The 16,506-nt window shown below is 41.5% G+C and overlaps 1 protein-coding gene across 5 annotated transcripts in view; it reads right to left on the bottom strand.

Moving 5' to 3' along the window:
- Window positions 1-289: 289 nt before the first annotated feature.
- nckap1 (NCK-associated protein 1) overlaps window positions 290-16,506 on the bottom strand; it is a 64,917-nt gene continuing 48,700 nt past the window's right edge. For 2 of the 5 annotated variants that reach the window (XM_066686122.1, XM_066686123.1), the window contains exons 22-32: window positions 14,676-14,894; window positions 13,626-13,756; window positions 13,175-13,272; window positions 11,539-11,632; window positions 9,227-9,309; window positions 8,961-9,041; window positions 7,817-7,910; window positions 5,981-6,097; window positions 5,218-5,327; window positions 4,444-4,533; window positions 290-852 (exon numbers count right to left, since the gene is read on the bottom strand). In XM_066686122.1, the coding sequence (XP_066542219.1) occupies window positions 736-852; window positions 4,444-4,533; window positions 5,218-5,327; window positions 5,981-6,097; window positions 7,817-7,910; window positions 8,961-9,041; window positions 9,227-9,309; window positions 11,539-11,632; window positions 13,175-13,272; window positions 13,626-13,756; window positions 14,676-14,894 (1,234 nt within the window). In that variant the 3' untranslated portion in view covers window positions 290-735. Of the gene's footprint in view, window positions 853-4,443; window positions 4,534-5,217; window positions 5,328-5,980; window positions 6,098-7,816; window positions 7,911-8,513; window positions 8,787-8,883; window positions 9,042-9,226; window positions 9,310-11,538; window positions 11,633-13,174; window positions 13,273-13,625; window positions 13,757-14,675; window positions 14,895-16,506 lie in introns of those variants that run through there. The other 3 variants (XM_066686124.1, XM_066686125.1, XM_066686126.1) reach the window with 2 other exon arrangements.

The following is a 16,506-nucleotide window of genomic DNA, read 5'->3' as shown; positions in this document are numbered from 1 at the left end:
CTGTTGATTCAAATGAGATGCTATAATATCATATCATTATTTTGGCAAATGTGTCAAAGGAACACAAAAATGTGTGATTGTAAAATAATAATAATAAAAAAAAAGAATTCACAGAGCTAGAGAAAATGCACGCGGCAAACCCACAAAGATTAGAGCTAGAACGACATCGAAAAAAAGAACCACTGTGTTTCATAGAGGCATTTGTTAACGAGCATCTTAGCGTCTTGTAGTTATTTCTGTAGTATTTCACCCCTTGGCCCACCCTCCCAAACCCCACCACCTTCCCCCACCAAACCAACACACACAGCCAAGTACTTTAGTGTCTTTTTTTTTTTGTTTCCCGTAAACCATTGCAAATCCCACCCTCCCTCACTTTAGAGAAAAAATAAAACTCCAAACGCAAAAAAACAAAAACAAAAACAAACAAACAAAAACAACCGGATCAAAAAATTATATTTAGTGTTACTAGTCCCTGACAACCAAACTTGTAGATTACTGTAACTGGTCAATAAACAACTCTGGTTATTTTACCTTTTCTATGTAGTTTCTTAGAGTTTTGAAGAAGGTTTGATCCCATAAGACACTTCACAAGACTTCCCACAGGATCACAACTATTCTGTGTAGTTTGTTTTAGTGTTTTGAAGAAGGTATGATCCCATGTAAAGTCTTGTAAGACCATAAGACTGTAAGAAATTCCTACAGGAGAGCGAGGAATGATGCTGGTCCAGGTCCGGCTCACGCAGAGGCGGAGACAGACTGCTTGTACACGGCGTGGTAGGCGTTCCGTAGCAGAACGTACGGGAAACATGACTCCAGCAGATCCATGGTGAGGAACGGAGACTCCTGAACAATCTAAGGCAAAACAAAAAAGAAAAACAGCAAGTTTAAGGGGGACATACAATAAAAAAATTAAGTCACAATGCTAATCTGGAGGCCACCAACACACTGTTTCTCACACACTGAGAAACAAGACCGTCTTGGTTAATTTGCCGTGGGCTGCCCAAGTTTTCCCTGAGTCTGTCCAATGACAGCGCTGGACCAGTGTTTATGTGAGAGCACAAAGACAAGGTTAAACGCAGCAAAACAGACACAGGAGAAGTAAGAGCACCAAGACAAAATGAGAACGTAGAACAAAGAGAACCGAGGGAAAAACGGTTAAAACCCAGAACTTCGGTTCCCCGGTTTACACATTGTGTGTTGTTGTTTTTTGGACTGAACACGGCTCCGTGCCCCAGTTCTCAAACATCAGTTTTAATTGTTGCACGTTCGGCTTTCGCTGGAAATTTTTGTCTGCCATCGGCCCGAGGAGCATTTAAACCTCTCCAAAAAACCTCGAGGTAAAGTTACGAACTGCCGTTGTGAGTCCGATAAAAATAAATGTGAAAGCTGCGGTAACTTAAGACATTTTGTGGGGATTGACATGGCTCTGGCCAATCATCGCTCTGCAGGGTTTACACGTCACTATTTAGTACATTTAGGCACGGTCAGAACCCGGAGCGAGCAGGGACTGACAAAAGTATCTGGTTCCAGGGCAAGGTACCAGTTTAGAACAGTGGAAAAGCAAAAGAGCTGTGCAGGTTCCGTGCAGTGGAAAAGCGCCAAAACTGCTGTGATTAGACCAATCAAACTCCCTCTCTGGTCAGACCAGTCCTAGATCTCTTACTGGTCAAACAGTTTGTGGTCAAACCGGGGTCAAAAATGCTGGTGAATTATTTTTTACAATTGTATACGCTGAATTAGTATTAATTGGTTTCACATTTTCATATGTTATCACATGATTTATACATTTTTAATACATTGCTGCTTGTATTCTTTTTGTTTTATATTTATTTCATATGGAATAAAACGTGCATCTCTTTCTGAAGTACAAATTTTTTGACCGATGTCCCTTTTGGAAACTTCTTGCTATTCATACATAATACATAAAGCCCCTTCTAGCATCATCCGCAGGCACAGCCTTTGAACTAACTGAGAATATTCACAAATGACAGCGTTCAAGTGCAAAGTATAACTAGAAAAATGGATTTTCTTTTATTTTTTTTTTGCTATGGACACTAAACTATTCTGATGTTGGGGATTTTGGATTTCACGGCACGTACTGTGGCCCGAGTACAATTATTTTACGCAATCTGTTTTTACTTATTGTCAGAGCTTTTTAGTTTGTGGCTAAGAAATTTCATTTCAATGCATTATTAATGCAAACCCAAGACACATCTAAGAACTCTCAGATCAACTGCACACAATCTAACAACAAGCTAAAGTTGTGGTAACCAAGAAATGGCAACCGCACACCCCCACACATGTGCAGGGCTTCATTTACAGTCACACAGACCCACCCAACTCATCCAAAAGCTGTGAGAACAGATTTCAGGGCTTTAGTGGTGATTTTGCAAGTCTACCATAGAGCTGTGAGTGTGTGTGTGTGTGTGTGTGTGTGTGTCTGGCACTCGGTGGAGGAGACACACACATGTCCTCAGTCTGATAAAGACATTTGTCACTTTCCATTACACAATAGCGGCCGGCTGCCTGTAGATTACACTTCAAAGGGCAGATAATCCTGCGGCTAAATCCCACACAAGCTTCTCTGATCAAAAGACGGCAGATACATATGCATGACTTAAGATGTACAGTCAAATACAAATCCCTGTGAAAGCTTTTCATTTTAACATGCTAACGTGCCAGGACACCCACTTTATAAAAAAACACTGACTGACTTTCTTCTTTTTTCTATTCGTCGCTGAAAGACATTTGAGTCAAGGTTCAAAACTCAAGAGGTTTACTGTTTCATCCACGTACATGTGCACAGTGACACAAGACATAGCTTCTTCTGGATCAGGGAGTAACAAAGCAACACAACTCTACACAAAAGTGCAAACACGAGGGCAGAAAAACACAACAGACCAGCGGGACAGAGCTATGTAATACAGCGTGGCATGTAAGTTACCTGAGGTCAGAGTATAACAGATAAGACCTCAGCCGTTACTGTGGGAGTAGAATCAGTAAACCTTTCCTTTGAGTACAGTTCTTAGCAAATACGACTGAATAATACAGAGTGTGGGTCTGAAAACTTTGTGAGTGTGTAGTGATTCAGGAGTCTGAAGGCATGAAGAGTATTGGCTCTTTTCCAATGCACGATACCTACTCTACTCAGCTTTTCCATTCCAAGCAAACCGAGTAGGGATTAAACCGTGACGTGGACAAAGAGTCGTCACTCCACACCACGCAGACGTCCAGCACAAACTCTCCACCTGTTAAATATCGAACTGCAGAGACGGTGGGATCTTTATAGTCAGGTGGGTAAATGGCAGGTGAAGGGTGGTGGAAATAGCATTGTCTGTTCATCGGTTTGACTGATCTTTGCCGCAAGGGTGATGGTGGTGGTCTTGGAGCATGTGTGGATGACTCTGCTGCTCAGAAAAATGTTGAAGGTGTGAATCAGAACATGTGCCAACTAGTCTCCACATCCTTGGAGCACTCTGTGAGCTATGTTTATGTACATTCTGTGTGTTTATGGTTGACTCAGTGCACGTTTTCCCCATTAACCTCTACTACTTACAATCATTTAAATCATCAACACTATTGTGTTTATATCAGGACATAACAGCAGAATTATTTTATAAGGAAGTGTCCCCCCTCGTAAGTTCCTCCCGAGGTTTCTTCTTCCAGCTTCAAGGGAGTTTTTCCTGCTACTGTTGCCTTTGGCTGCTCATCTGGGTTTTTCACGTTACTGATCTATTGTCTACTACAACTGGACTTACGTCATGCTGCTCTGAGACATCAGCTGGAAAACGCAGTGTGGAAATACTTGTGATTAACTGATTGAATGGTTGATTGATAGTAATTGGCCTTTGATTTCTGTGCACAGGTGCGCTTCGCCTCTGATAGCTTGGACAGACTGTTCTCAGAGCTTAACCCCTGACCTGAAGTCTTGAAATCAGTGGTGAAATCAGTATAATATCCTTAATTAATTTCCATGAAACTAATGGTGTTTTTCCACAGCACTGCTTGTTTTGTAGCGTTTAACCTCGTCTTTGCGCTCTCACGTAAACGCGTGTCCTGGTCTGTGATTGGACAGATTCAGAAGAGGGGGGCGGGGCAATTCTAAAGTCTCTGCACATGACGACGGAAGCTGAACCGAATCAGAACACCTCATTTAATCCCATGTTTTCAGATTCAGGCAGATGATCAAAAGGTCTGAGTGGTCTTACTTCACAGAGTGTGGTTTGTTTATCTTCAAAACTCTAAATGAATGTGAAAATAAACTGGAGAAATGACCCCCACCCACCCCTCCATTATAGGTCTCCTGTAAATGTAACACATATATTGTAAACAACAACAGTAACTACAAAGTGACTTCAAGAATGCGCTCTTGAACCTGTTACACTCCTGTATGAAATAATGGAGATCAATTCACCAGAGTGAGTGGAGATGAGGGGCACTCACCATGTCCAGGAGGAGATAAACAGACTCGCGATTCCTGGTGGTCGTTTTATCCGTCTCCTGACCAATCTTCAGCAAGCTGGAAGAGGCCAGCTAATGGGTAGAGCAAAAAAAAACAGACACAAGCTACATTAAGGTCCACACATTGCTGACACTTGCCCATCTTACATACAGTGGTTGTATAATTTCCACCGACAATGACAGACCAATAGAGAAGAGCAGCTGCACATGAGCCTAAGGTTACCGTGGGGCTGGGGGTTTGAAGCCCCTAACACTCGTAAGCATGGATCTGCATCAGATTCCTCTGGGATGACCCTTGACCTCACTAATGCTCTCAGGCTGTCATCAATCCAAAAGTTAGTGTAAATCTTTCCTAAAATGTTAGAGGATGTTACTGCAGCAAAGCAAGGACCACCTCCATATTACTGTCATTTCAGATGAAACTCAAATGTCCGGACAGCGTATAACGAGCATAAAAGAAAATAAATACGTCCTTATTCAGAAGGGCAAACGAATAAAAAAAATAATAAACCAGCCCCCGACAGAAGGCGATTATTTCTCAACCCTAGTCCTGGAGCACTGTTAAGTTCTTCCTCTGCTCCAACGCACCTCGTTCAGCTGAAGAAGAGCTGGAATAGGTGCATTATTGCAAGTAAAACACTCCAGCGCAGCAGTGCCAAACTGAGCCTGAGAACCACTTGAGCAAACCTGAGAGCCTGGAGTTGTTAAATTTGAAGAAGTTTAGCAGCATGGTGTCTGCAGATGTGCTGAACTCACTGCGAGAAACTCCTTCAGACGGTCCTCAATGCTGCCCTTGTGGATGGTGAAAAGTGCAGCAGCAATCTGGTTAATGGCCTTCGCCAGACAGTGGATGTTGTTGCAGTGGCCTAAAATAAAATTTGCAGAGTCAACAGTTGTGCACTGAAAAATAAGCTTGAAGCAAATTGTCTGAGACAAACACCCCCTCACATTTCGTTTCTCTGTTTTAATTCAAAAGCAGTCAATCAGCCACGACATATTTCTAGCATCTGAAATGTATTTATTCAGCTTTACACAAGGGCTAATAAGGGCTAACCCTGCCAAAAATCTTTTTAATCTTACAAAATGACTCTAAATAAATTCTTGCCCCTGTTAAAACATGACCTACGGTGTCAGAAACCACATAATCAAGTCTTTAGGAGATCTCTTAATCATTGTGTGACCATTTAAGCTTGTAATCACCACGTGTATTGGTTTAAGCTTCCTTCCCATGTCCATCTACAGCAGTCTCTTAAACCTAAATAAACACAGTTCCTTCACAACCAATAACAGTGGCTGGTCATTTATATTTTAATGTTCTGCTCCGATTTTTAGGAGCGGCTTTTCAAAAATACTTAAATGGTTTATATTTTTAATTATTTTAATCACAATTAATCTATTCCATTGAGAGGAAAAGCAGGAACGCTTTAAGGACCACAGCCAGAACGTCACTGTTGTAGCTTGTGCACAAAACCAGATCTCGAAAGCGCTTTCTTGTGGGTACAGGTTACAAACTATTTACCTTCGATAGCAGGGCTGTACTGAGACATCACATTGCTGGCCAGCGTTGGCAGTGAAACGGCCACAAACACCATCAGCAGGCAGGCGATCTTGTACTCCTCCTCTGGGCTGATGTTCTCTGTTATCAGACATGGGCGAGAGGGGAATTACTCCACCAGTCCTTACACACACCTTTATTTTGGCTGAGAAAAAACAGAGTGCAAACCTCAGGGAAGAACGTTGCCTCTCACCAGGCACAGTCCAAGAGCTGGGCCAAGGGGCCAAGAAAAATCCCGCTAATGTCCAACAATTAACTCTTATTTATATTAGCGCTCTGGGAGTTATTTGGAGAGAGGTGACGCACTGTTTTGAGAGTAAATAAGCGGAGATCTGTGCTAAAACACGGAAAGTAGAACCAACGGCAGACTGGGCCAAAAGACCACGTTTCTCCTCATTCTCAAAGAGTGTGTAATGAATTCTGCAGAATTTGACGGCTCCACAGTGTTAGCGCAGTCGAGGAGTGGATTGTAGTCTTTTAAAATAGCATCTAAATCTACATCTCCCGCAAGCCTTCTGGTTTCACACCATCATACCCCAGTGAGTGAAGAAAGCCATTAGCCAATAATATCATGCCCAAATGATTCACGATTCAAATCAATGTCAAAACTGCTCAACTGCGGCGAGGCCCACCCTCAGCAAATGACCAAGTCAGAGATCACAGCTGTTTCAAAGATTTTCTTGTGGCTGAAAACGTGGGCTCACGTCTTTCTCGGCTCCCTAATGATTCCACCGTCACAGACATTGCCCAAGCCTCAATGAAATCTCGGGGCTCCTGTCGTCTTGATCATTTAGTGTGAGGTCATAATTCAGTCATCATCTCATGCTGACGTTTCGATAAAATCAAACATGTTGTTATTATCGAGTGTGTTTAGTCATGGCTTTCGCAAAACAATGGCCCTGTAAGTCTTCGCAAAATCACAGTCTGTGACTAAAACCCACATTGTCTGTAGCAACTAAATGCAGGGCAATTTCCAATGGCCAAACAAAACAGAGTGAGTCTGTGCGACTGTGAGAAGAACCCTGTGTCCTGGAGTAACAAGACAGATCCGGTCCCATGAATAAAGGTTTCTGGAAAGGATTTCTAAGTGGCGTATGGTCCTTATTGAAAATGTGAGGTGACAGAGTAACAGTTGTTGAAAAGTCTCTGTCGCTTTAGACAGTGAAATATCATTTTTGTGTCTGTTCTTTGATCCGTGATTGTGTTTGGGGTCTGTGAGATGGTCTGATCTATGTGGGTTTCTTTGTGTGAGAGTTGACTGGGGTTGGGTGGATCTGTAGTTTGACCTGACTTCTCTCCTGCTGCAGTGTTTGCACTGGTTTGACCTGATAAAGCATGTGAGGAGCTCTTATACTAAAACTCTTTGAAGAGAACCACTTAGAAGTTAACAATGTGGACTGTCCTGTTAGACTGGACATCAGCACAGCTGGGACAGGTTTACTGCGCACATCAATGTTTCTTTCTCAGTTTGCTAAGTCTTCACTAAAAAAAATCATTCAAGTATGTGTGTGTTATGTGATATTTTATGATAAGAAATGCATTAAAGGTTTGAATGAGGGCAGTCCTTGAATGCCTTCAGGACCTGTGCTCAAAGTACAGCCTCTATGTTTATATATATATTCATAGTTAATAATATGTAGGTATAGTACACAGAGCTATTGTTTGTTATTTATAGTCAGACCTATGTTAAAATGAGGAGATTGAGCCCCTTGAAGTTATTTCCCTAATCATTGCTTCCCATTTCTACCTGTGAGACCTGACCTCAGATAATTAAAAAGTCTCATGTTGATAAAAATGTACCAGATTTCTGAGAGGACAGTGCAACCACGAGAGCGGGATCAATCTCACAGGGCAACCCTGCTGCTGACGACAACTCATACACATTCATCGCCACCTGAGAGAGAGAGAGAGAGAGAGAGAGAGAGAGAGAGAAAGAGTGAGAGAAAGAAAGAGAAGGAAAGAGATATGAGAGAGAAAGAAAGAGATGAGAGAAAGAAAGAGAGAAAGAGATGAGAGAAAGAAAGAGAAGGAAAGAGAGAAAGAGTGAGAAAGAGAGAGAAAGAGAGAGGAAGAAAGAGATGAGAGAAAGAAAGAGAAGGAAAAAGAGAAAGAGGAAGAAAGATGAGAGAAAGAAAGAGAAGGAAAGAGAGAAAGAGTGAGAAAGAGAGAGAAAGAGAGGAAGAAAGAGATGAGAGAAAGAAAGAGAAGGAAAGAGAGAAAGAGAAAGAAAGAGAGAAAGAGAGAGAAAGAAAAGGGGTGTTAGTGTCCAAAACAGTGTTAAATATTATTATTATTATCATTATTATTATTAATAACAACTTTAATTGCAGGGCACATTTCAAGAATATTTTCAAGATTTAAAGGAACACTAATTTGGTGTTCTTGCTCCTTCTTGCCAGTGATTCACTGGCTTCCTACCCTCCTACAAGGGTTACATAATGCAGTTTCTGCAGTGCTGAGCCCAGAGTAGTAACAACAGAGACTGTACTCTCCAGATTACAGCTCAGTGGAGCATCACTATGAGTTTGAAGCTGTACTTGTATTATTTTATTAATACAGAGCAATAGCAGCTTGGGATTTAAACATGTTTGTGAGGGCACAGCCGTGGAGAACTACTGTGTAAATGACCAAAAAGCAACTGGGAATTGAGTCTATTCTGGTGAATGAGAATACCACCAGCACTTTGCTGCGGTCCTTGTCAGTCAAAGTGGCTCTGACTCTGAAGCTTCAGGAACTAACTGTTCGATAGCAGACGGATATATCCCACTCCCTGACAGGGGACACAAGTATCAGTGTTACTCAATTCTTCTGAGAGTGGTTTAATCTTGTAGCTGAACAGTGTGAATACAGAACTAACGCAGCTTCACCGTGTCTCTCTCTCTCTGCTGGAGAAGCCCACCACTGTGAATTCTCTGCATTTTGACAAGCGCATCATGTTGTATACCTTCATGTCAGTTTCCCGAGGAATGTGGTCCTTGAAGTCCTCCACAGAGCTCACGAGGAATGGGATGTGGCAGGAAAGCACCTGCAGGGGGACAAGAGGAGGCCAGCGGTCAGAACGGTCCAAAGCACCCGGTCAAGCATCAAACACAAAGCAAACAGCACCGCAGAGATGAACAGCATCCTTCAGCAGAACAGAGCTGTCCAAACACACACTTCTGCTGAGTCATGAGGAGGGGAAGAGGAGGGGGTGGGTCCAGAAACACTTACATCTCTCAGTGCCTCCTGAGCCAGGGAGCGGAACGACAGGATGACCCCGATGATGGTCATCCTCTTCAGCACACTGTCCACCGCTACAGAAACGACAGAAGTAACGTCAGTTAAAGAAGGAAACAAGGACAAACCCTCACTGATGCAAAGAACAAAACAGAACCATGTTCTTTGTGGAGCTCTTGCGCCCTGTCCCCACACATCCTGATATTGTCAGCGTTTTTATTGTCACGGCCTTGACCACAAACCTTCGGACAGTTGGATTCAAAAGCCCCGACAGCAAATATGAGATCAATCCACAAATCCAACAACCGCAGAGACAACAGAGCCAGCTGAGTGGCTCGACATATTCCAGGCTCCTTCTGAACACGCTATGCTAATGTAAACAGAAAGAGTTCTGCGTGGCTCATGGAGTGATGTCAGCATTTTCCAAAACTCAGTTTTGCCTGTTAACACAACACCACACTCAAACTGACGGCAAATTCAAGGAGGAATTTCACAAGAAGGATCAATCTCTATATTTTAGTTAAAGATTATAAAGAGGCAAGAGTTTTGTATTTCAAATCATACACAATGAACGTGCCTCTCTCTCTGTCTGAAATTCATACCTCCTCACTATAGGGTGTATGAGTCATAAAATTACACACACAAATAGCCCTAGATTTCAGATTCTCACACATGAAGAAATCTAAATAATGCTGCATTACAAATATATAACGCACTTAAGATCTAGATTTAGTTGCTTATTGCACTACATAGGGAGTATGGAGTGATTTGGGATTAAACCGGTTTCTCTCATGCGTGGTGGTGTTTTGATGTCTCTCACTTAAAGGCTAAGCACCAGCTCTATGAAAGTGTCAAACAAATAAATACAGTGGAGTTTGAGTTCCTAACTTCGGAACGGTGTTTGGAAACTCTAATAGGCGTCTTGCCTGTGACGTAGATGGTGGACAACAACTCTAGAAGCTGCACTTAATTTAATGCAAAATGACGAAAAGTGTTGTTTTTGGCTGCAATCATTCAATGTACAGTGGGACATCTGTGAACAAATGGCCCAAAGATCCCAAAATATCCAGAAAATGGACTAAATTTGTCCACTTTAAACGGGCACTTTGGAAAGGACCATCCGCTCACTCCGTTATCTGTAGCTCATTTCACTGGCGCTTTTCCAACAATATGGGCATGTAAGGACACCAACGAAAGGTGTTCAAGAGCCTCTGTAACATGGAGGTAAACAGGGTAAGGACACTCACTTCGCCTGTTTTAGTTGGTGTTAGTTAACGTTAGCTTGACTCGCTAAACTCGGTGCTCAGATTATACTCGGCTACGTAGCTGCATTACGGAGGTTTATAGTGTCGGATGAATTCGAGTTCGACTTCGATCACATTTACAAGAATAACGGTACCTCTACATTTGAGTTTAGCTTATTGCTAGGCTATTGTCATGAGTAATGTTGGTTATTTAGCTAGATACTGTCATAACAGTCAGTCATAACGGTGTTTTACCGCGGCGTTGTTCAGCTGTTGTCCACCAGTGACGTCACGGTCGCGTTCAAGAATTTTTGTAGCGAGCTCGGTTTTTTCCGTCAATTTAATACAATTGTAAGATTTAAAGTAAATTAAGCTGCTATTTTCATTTTAATTCATACTTATATCTGTCAGTAACTACAATAATGTGAAATATTCATGGAGGTCCATTAAGTGGTGATTAATATCCAGAAAAATATCCAGATCTGTGTGGATGGGGCCCTTGTTGAGTTCTGTTTTAGAGCAAAACCTCTGCTTCGCAAACATGACTCCTCCTGGTTCAACAAAGAGGATGTGGGTGAAGACTAACTCATCATACATCTTCACAAATTATAATCTGTTAAAATGTTGTAGCTTTTTATATGCTAACTCTTTATAAAAAAAAAAAAAAGACTTCAGAATACATTTTACAGAGCCATCTGCAGCCAAATCGTTTTTATTTTACTAAAATGACTTCCAAATGTGGAAAGGTAATGTCACGCTACTGAACGGTAGTTTAACAGCCCTGCAGGCCTCACAATAGAAAGTACAGCCAAGGGAGAATACGCTGCAACATCCATTCAAAAGCACAGAGCTCAACCAAGTACACTAAATTACTGATATCTGATCACATAAGAATGTTAAAAATACCAAGAACAACAAACACTGAGCTGGCAACGAGACATGAACAAGATGCAGTGGGATAGACGAAGACACTCAGCTAAGACTTTTATTAAAAGTAACCCTCCACAAGCCCAACCAAAGCCCTCCGGACGGAGATATTAGCGTCGGCAGTTGGATACTCACACGTAAGTCTTTTGAACAGTGCTGCCATGTGTTCGGGCTTGTCGAAGCTGGTCCTCATCTGGGTCAGAACCTCCATATTCTCCACCACCAGTTTCTGGAGCAGGACACAAAAACCAGGGTGAGGTCAGGGCTGCATGAACCAAACTCTTCCAAACATGATGGAAAAAAAAAAAAACCAAAAAACGGACATTGTTCTGCAGATTAATGAGATTATGTGACGTGAAGGACTTGGCTACGTAGAAATTTAGAAACGAGCAAATGCCAAGTCCTGAAGAAAAACAAATAAGGCAGCTCAAGTGACCAGATTGCATGTCAAAAGTGATTTAGTGTAGAAAGCAGCAATGAAAACAAAAATCAGATAGGAAAACTATCAGTTTCCAAATTGTTTTCATGTGGGGAGTAAGCAGCGTGCATGTTAGAAAACACTGCGCATTTTTATCAGAAGTACCTTTAAGCACATTTCCACAGGCCAGCGGAAGAAAACCTTGTGAGGCTTCGAATTCTGAGAAAACATTTCTCGGTTTGCTGACATTTCAAACATTTTCTTTTCCAAGCAACACAAATTCAGCGCAGTCTATTCCTATTACTATACAACACACTGCACATTACAGTACATAAACAATGCATCGTTCGATCCCGAACAATGTTTGAGAGTTCCCATGTATTACTCAATAATAGAGGAGGAGGGGGGTGTAAACAGAATTACCGGTAAGTAAGTCCCGCTAGCTCCAGGAATCACCTCATTAAGCAATAATGAGGAGAGCTTCTAATTGCTCCCAGGCAGTTTCCAGAAGAAAACTGGAAAGTTGGAAACGCTGTGAGCCAGCTGGGAGAAGTAGGCCAACCTGCACTGGGCCTTTCCTGTTATTTTGTGCCACGGGCCATGACTCGACCCACCTGTTACACCTTTAATCCTTAGAAGTCACAGCAACCGGCAGCAAAAATACCAACAAGGTGCATGATACCTCATCTGTGCCCCAATGAATGAAGCTGAGAAATTCAGTGGAGTTTACAGTGAAGTACTACGACAGGTGCCCAGCAAAACCATTAAATGTACAAATACGTTTTAAAGCGTTTTTCTGAAACGCAATCCAAATTGTGTAATTGTAACTCAAAATACAAACATTCACCTGCTCTTTTCTCAGTTTACTCTAACTGTTGTGCAGTATTTAAATAACAATTGTTATTTATTTAAAGTAAAACAAAAAATAAGTGGTTTGAAAGTGGTGAGTAAGAAGAATTTATTGTTTGCTGCATTCCTTATGAGTTTACACGATTTACAGATGGCGATTTCGATGTTAGCGATTGTGAACAGAGTGTATTTATACATATTTGTTTTTTAAATATAAAGGCAATTGTCCCTTTTAAATGCTAGTCATGTTTGAATTTTAAATAACAATCACCACATATGCTTAAAAATGTATTTGAACACCTAATAAAAAACAAAGCCTGAAATTCAGGCTCAGACCTGTTTTTAAGCAACAAAAATGTAATAATTCGCACCAATATTACATTAATTATTAGAGTAATTCCTTTTGAATATTACATCAAAACACAAGGTTGGTCTAATTCTGAGTGTTTATCCCCAGGGCGACTGGAAAACCCTGAGTATGTGTTTCATCTGCGTCTTCCTCACCTTCAACTCAGCCACCTGAGAGGAGATGTGCCACATCAGGCTCTCGCTCAGGAACTTCATCCCGTATGGACCCAGCAGCTCAGAGAGTGAACGCATTTCTGAATCAGAGAGACGCCAGATGTTTCACAATCTTATAGCCAGCAGAAGACTAACATTACACAATCTATCACCATGGGGTAATCAGAAACATCATACGAGTAATAACAAATGAATAACAGAACGGTTACATACACTGAATACTATACTGTTATAATGTTCACATTACACTGCCATGAGGCAAAGGAAACGTTTAAAGACACAGTACAAAAGAACAGTTCAACGACAATAAAACACCCAAATAATCAACAGGTGCAGACGAAAGCGCAAGATCTGATTAATCTGATTAAAACGTTCTTTATCAGCATAAGCACTTGTGGGTGGCGTACTCATGTGAGGCTTGTACAGACACTACCTGAGATATCGGAGTACTCTTCAGCGTTGAACGTGAGCTCGTTCTCAGTGGGCAGATTGACAAAAGCCTTCATCGCAGGGAAGTAAGCTATGTGACCGTTGCTCACTTGCCGAAGCAAAGTCTCCAGATACCTGTGAGAAGAGCCAAAACACCCTTAGGTCATTTCACAAGATCACACCGCAACAACTGACCTGTCTACTCTAATACAGCAGATCGGGCTGTGTTTACTAGTGCCAGATTATACTCTGGCTCTGGCCTCTAAACATGCACGTCTCCATGTGCTCAGAACATAAATAACAGGAATCAAACGAAGGGAAAACGCTTGCTGCGTGAGTTTTGCGATAATGAATGATGAAAGATGACAAGGAGGTTATCCAGCTGTATGAAATACAATTGTGAGAAAGGTTGAGCCCTTTCTGCAGGGGATGGGAAAAGACTTCCAAAAACTTAGGCTTCCATAAATCAGACAGAAACAAGTGGAAGGAATTCAACACAAATGTTACTCGGCAAAGTGGGCACTTTACAGAAATCAGTAAAACAAATTACTACAGAATCTTCAAATAAGTGATAAAGTTAAAAATAAAGTGATAAACTTCAGCTTTTAAAGCAGTGCAGAATTACAATTCAGTGTAGTGCAAAGAGTTGAATATCAAATAATTTACACAACATCTAGTTGCTCATTTTTAAACGAAAATATATTATATTTACTTAGCTTATATTAGTAGTACACAATACACAGCCATACATCATCTGTAATGCTGTGTATTCTTTATTCACAGCAAACGATACTGGGCCTAAGACAGAGCCTTGAGGCACACCACTAAGAGTTGAGCAAGCCAAGATTACTATATTTCCAAACCTACTGGACCATGCAGTAAAAAGCTGAAATAATGGTTTAATAAAGGGAAATCTAATTTGTTAACTATGCACCTGAACATGTTATTTTTAAGATTATGGTCTGGCAAATGTTTAGATTTAAAGTTTAATTAGGCTAATATTTATCACATTAACTTCTGTTTTCTCACAAACAGATAAAAGCATTTGTCTCACCAGTTAGTGTAGAGGCTGGTGATGGTGGGCTCTCCATGACTGTCCAGGTGCTGTGTCTGTTGCAGCAGGACATTGTTGAACACCCTGGTGATGTCGATCTGCACGTAGTTCTCAATGGACTGCAGCACGGTCATATAGGCCCTCACGCTGGTCAAAAGCTCAGATGGCTTAGCTATTTCCTGTGTGGCCTGGTTATACATGGTCATTCCCACTATGGACCTGAGGGATTGAGATTAAAAACAATGTATTACTGCACTGTCATGTTCAAAGTATATCCCCTTTAAAGCTTAACATAGACCTAGGAATCTGTTACAAATAGAGCCATGATATTTCCAGTACACAGAGCAGGGTTTTCAAACTCAGATCTGATTCAGGGTGGTCACAATAAGGTTTTAGAGTTTTAGTGTCAACACACTGGATCCTTCATAAATATACAATGATAAATTCAGTCATAATTGAGATGAATCATGTGTTGGATCAAGGTGCAATGACTAAATTGCAGTGATTTGGTCCTTTTCAACTACAAGTCTATGACCTTCAAACTGCGTAAGTACTGCGTGACTACGTATGACATATTGGGAATAAGGGCCAAGCAACAGGAAAGTGTGTATATTTTAAACAATGGCTGTATTGTAGTTTGACCTTTCCAAGTTGGTAAATAATTTGGCGTCCTTAGCACTGTGAAGCTATCAAAACATGACAGCGTTAAAAAGACGATAAAACTGTTAGTTTGTTTTCTTTTTTCACACTCTGGCTGAGCATAATGACCGTGTACACACCGCAGGCAGCTTACTGAGGTCCGTCAGAAAAAGGCTGGGAAAGTAGCAGGCAGTAAAAGCCTTTACCCAGACTGACCCACAGGGAGGCTGGAAGAGGGCACAGCAGCGAGCAGTGCTAATAGGGCCTCTCATCACAGAGGAGCAAAACCATTTTGAGGGGTTCACAGCCCGGGAGAGTGGGGCCAGCCAGCGAATCAGCGTCAGAGCCTTTGAATCCCACAGTGGAAAATACCTGTTATTCCTCAGCTCGTGTTTATGTGGTTGGACAGGCCTCGGATCTGGAGCCGCATCAAAATTCACTCTAACCAAAACTCTGTCGGCTGGACCAATAAATCACACGAATCGAACAGTGAAGCTGAAAGAGGGCCCTTCACAGTCATTTTTCAATTCTTGGTTCCATTAACAGGGGAGAACGAAACAATATGAAATAAAATATGGCCATAACTCGCGCTGGGGGGGAAATTAATAAGTAGCAAAGTGAGTTAGGGAAATTATGGGCAAAAAAAATGTGACTAGAATAATGGGGGAGGAAAGACAGATATGAAATGAATGTGCGCTTCTGTGTGTGGGTAGGATGTGTGTATGTGTGTGTGTGTGTGGGAAGGGTGCATGTGTGTGCACCAAAGAAACATTTGGGTTTATATAAGCAATATTGGATGTGTTTTTTGGAGAAGGCAGTTTTAAACGTGAATAATATGAGAGTAATAACTCCAGAAGCTTTCAAATTGTGGTGTGCAGTGTTGGTGCAAGAGGGTTGTGGGCAAACATGACTTCATTAACAGCAAAGAGAACAATATGAAACAAACCAAAGCAATAACTCACCGTAAGTAGCAAAATAAGGACTAAAGTTAAAGTGCGAGGAGGCTTTATTAATATGTATTTGATGATTTTCTGAAAGAGGCGACCTCAGTATGAAGTCAATGACAATGAATCACTGCTACACTCAAAACTTCAAGTCAGTTTTAGCCACTTTCTGTAAGCGATATACAGTGAGTAACATGTCTTTCATGCCTTTGGCTTGTGGTTTCTTGGTGCAGTTTTAGTGAACTTTA

Source organism: Hoplias malabaricus, chromosome 12 (assembly GCF_029633855.1).
Source record: "Hoplias malabaricus isolate fHopMal1 chromosome 12, fHopMal1.hap1, whole genome shotgun sequence".
NCBI classification, from domain to species: domain Eukaryota; kingdom Metazoa; phylum Chordata; class Actinopteri; order Characiformes; family Erythrinidae; genus Hoplias; species Hoplias malabaricus.
The sequence above is the reverse complement of the archived record's forward strand: the minus strand, read 5'-3'. Positions and strand labels throughout refer to the sequence as shown.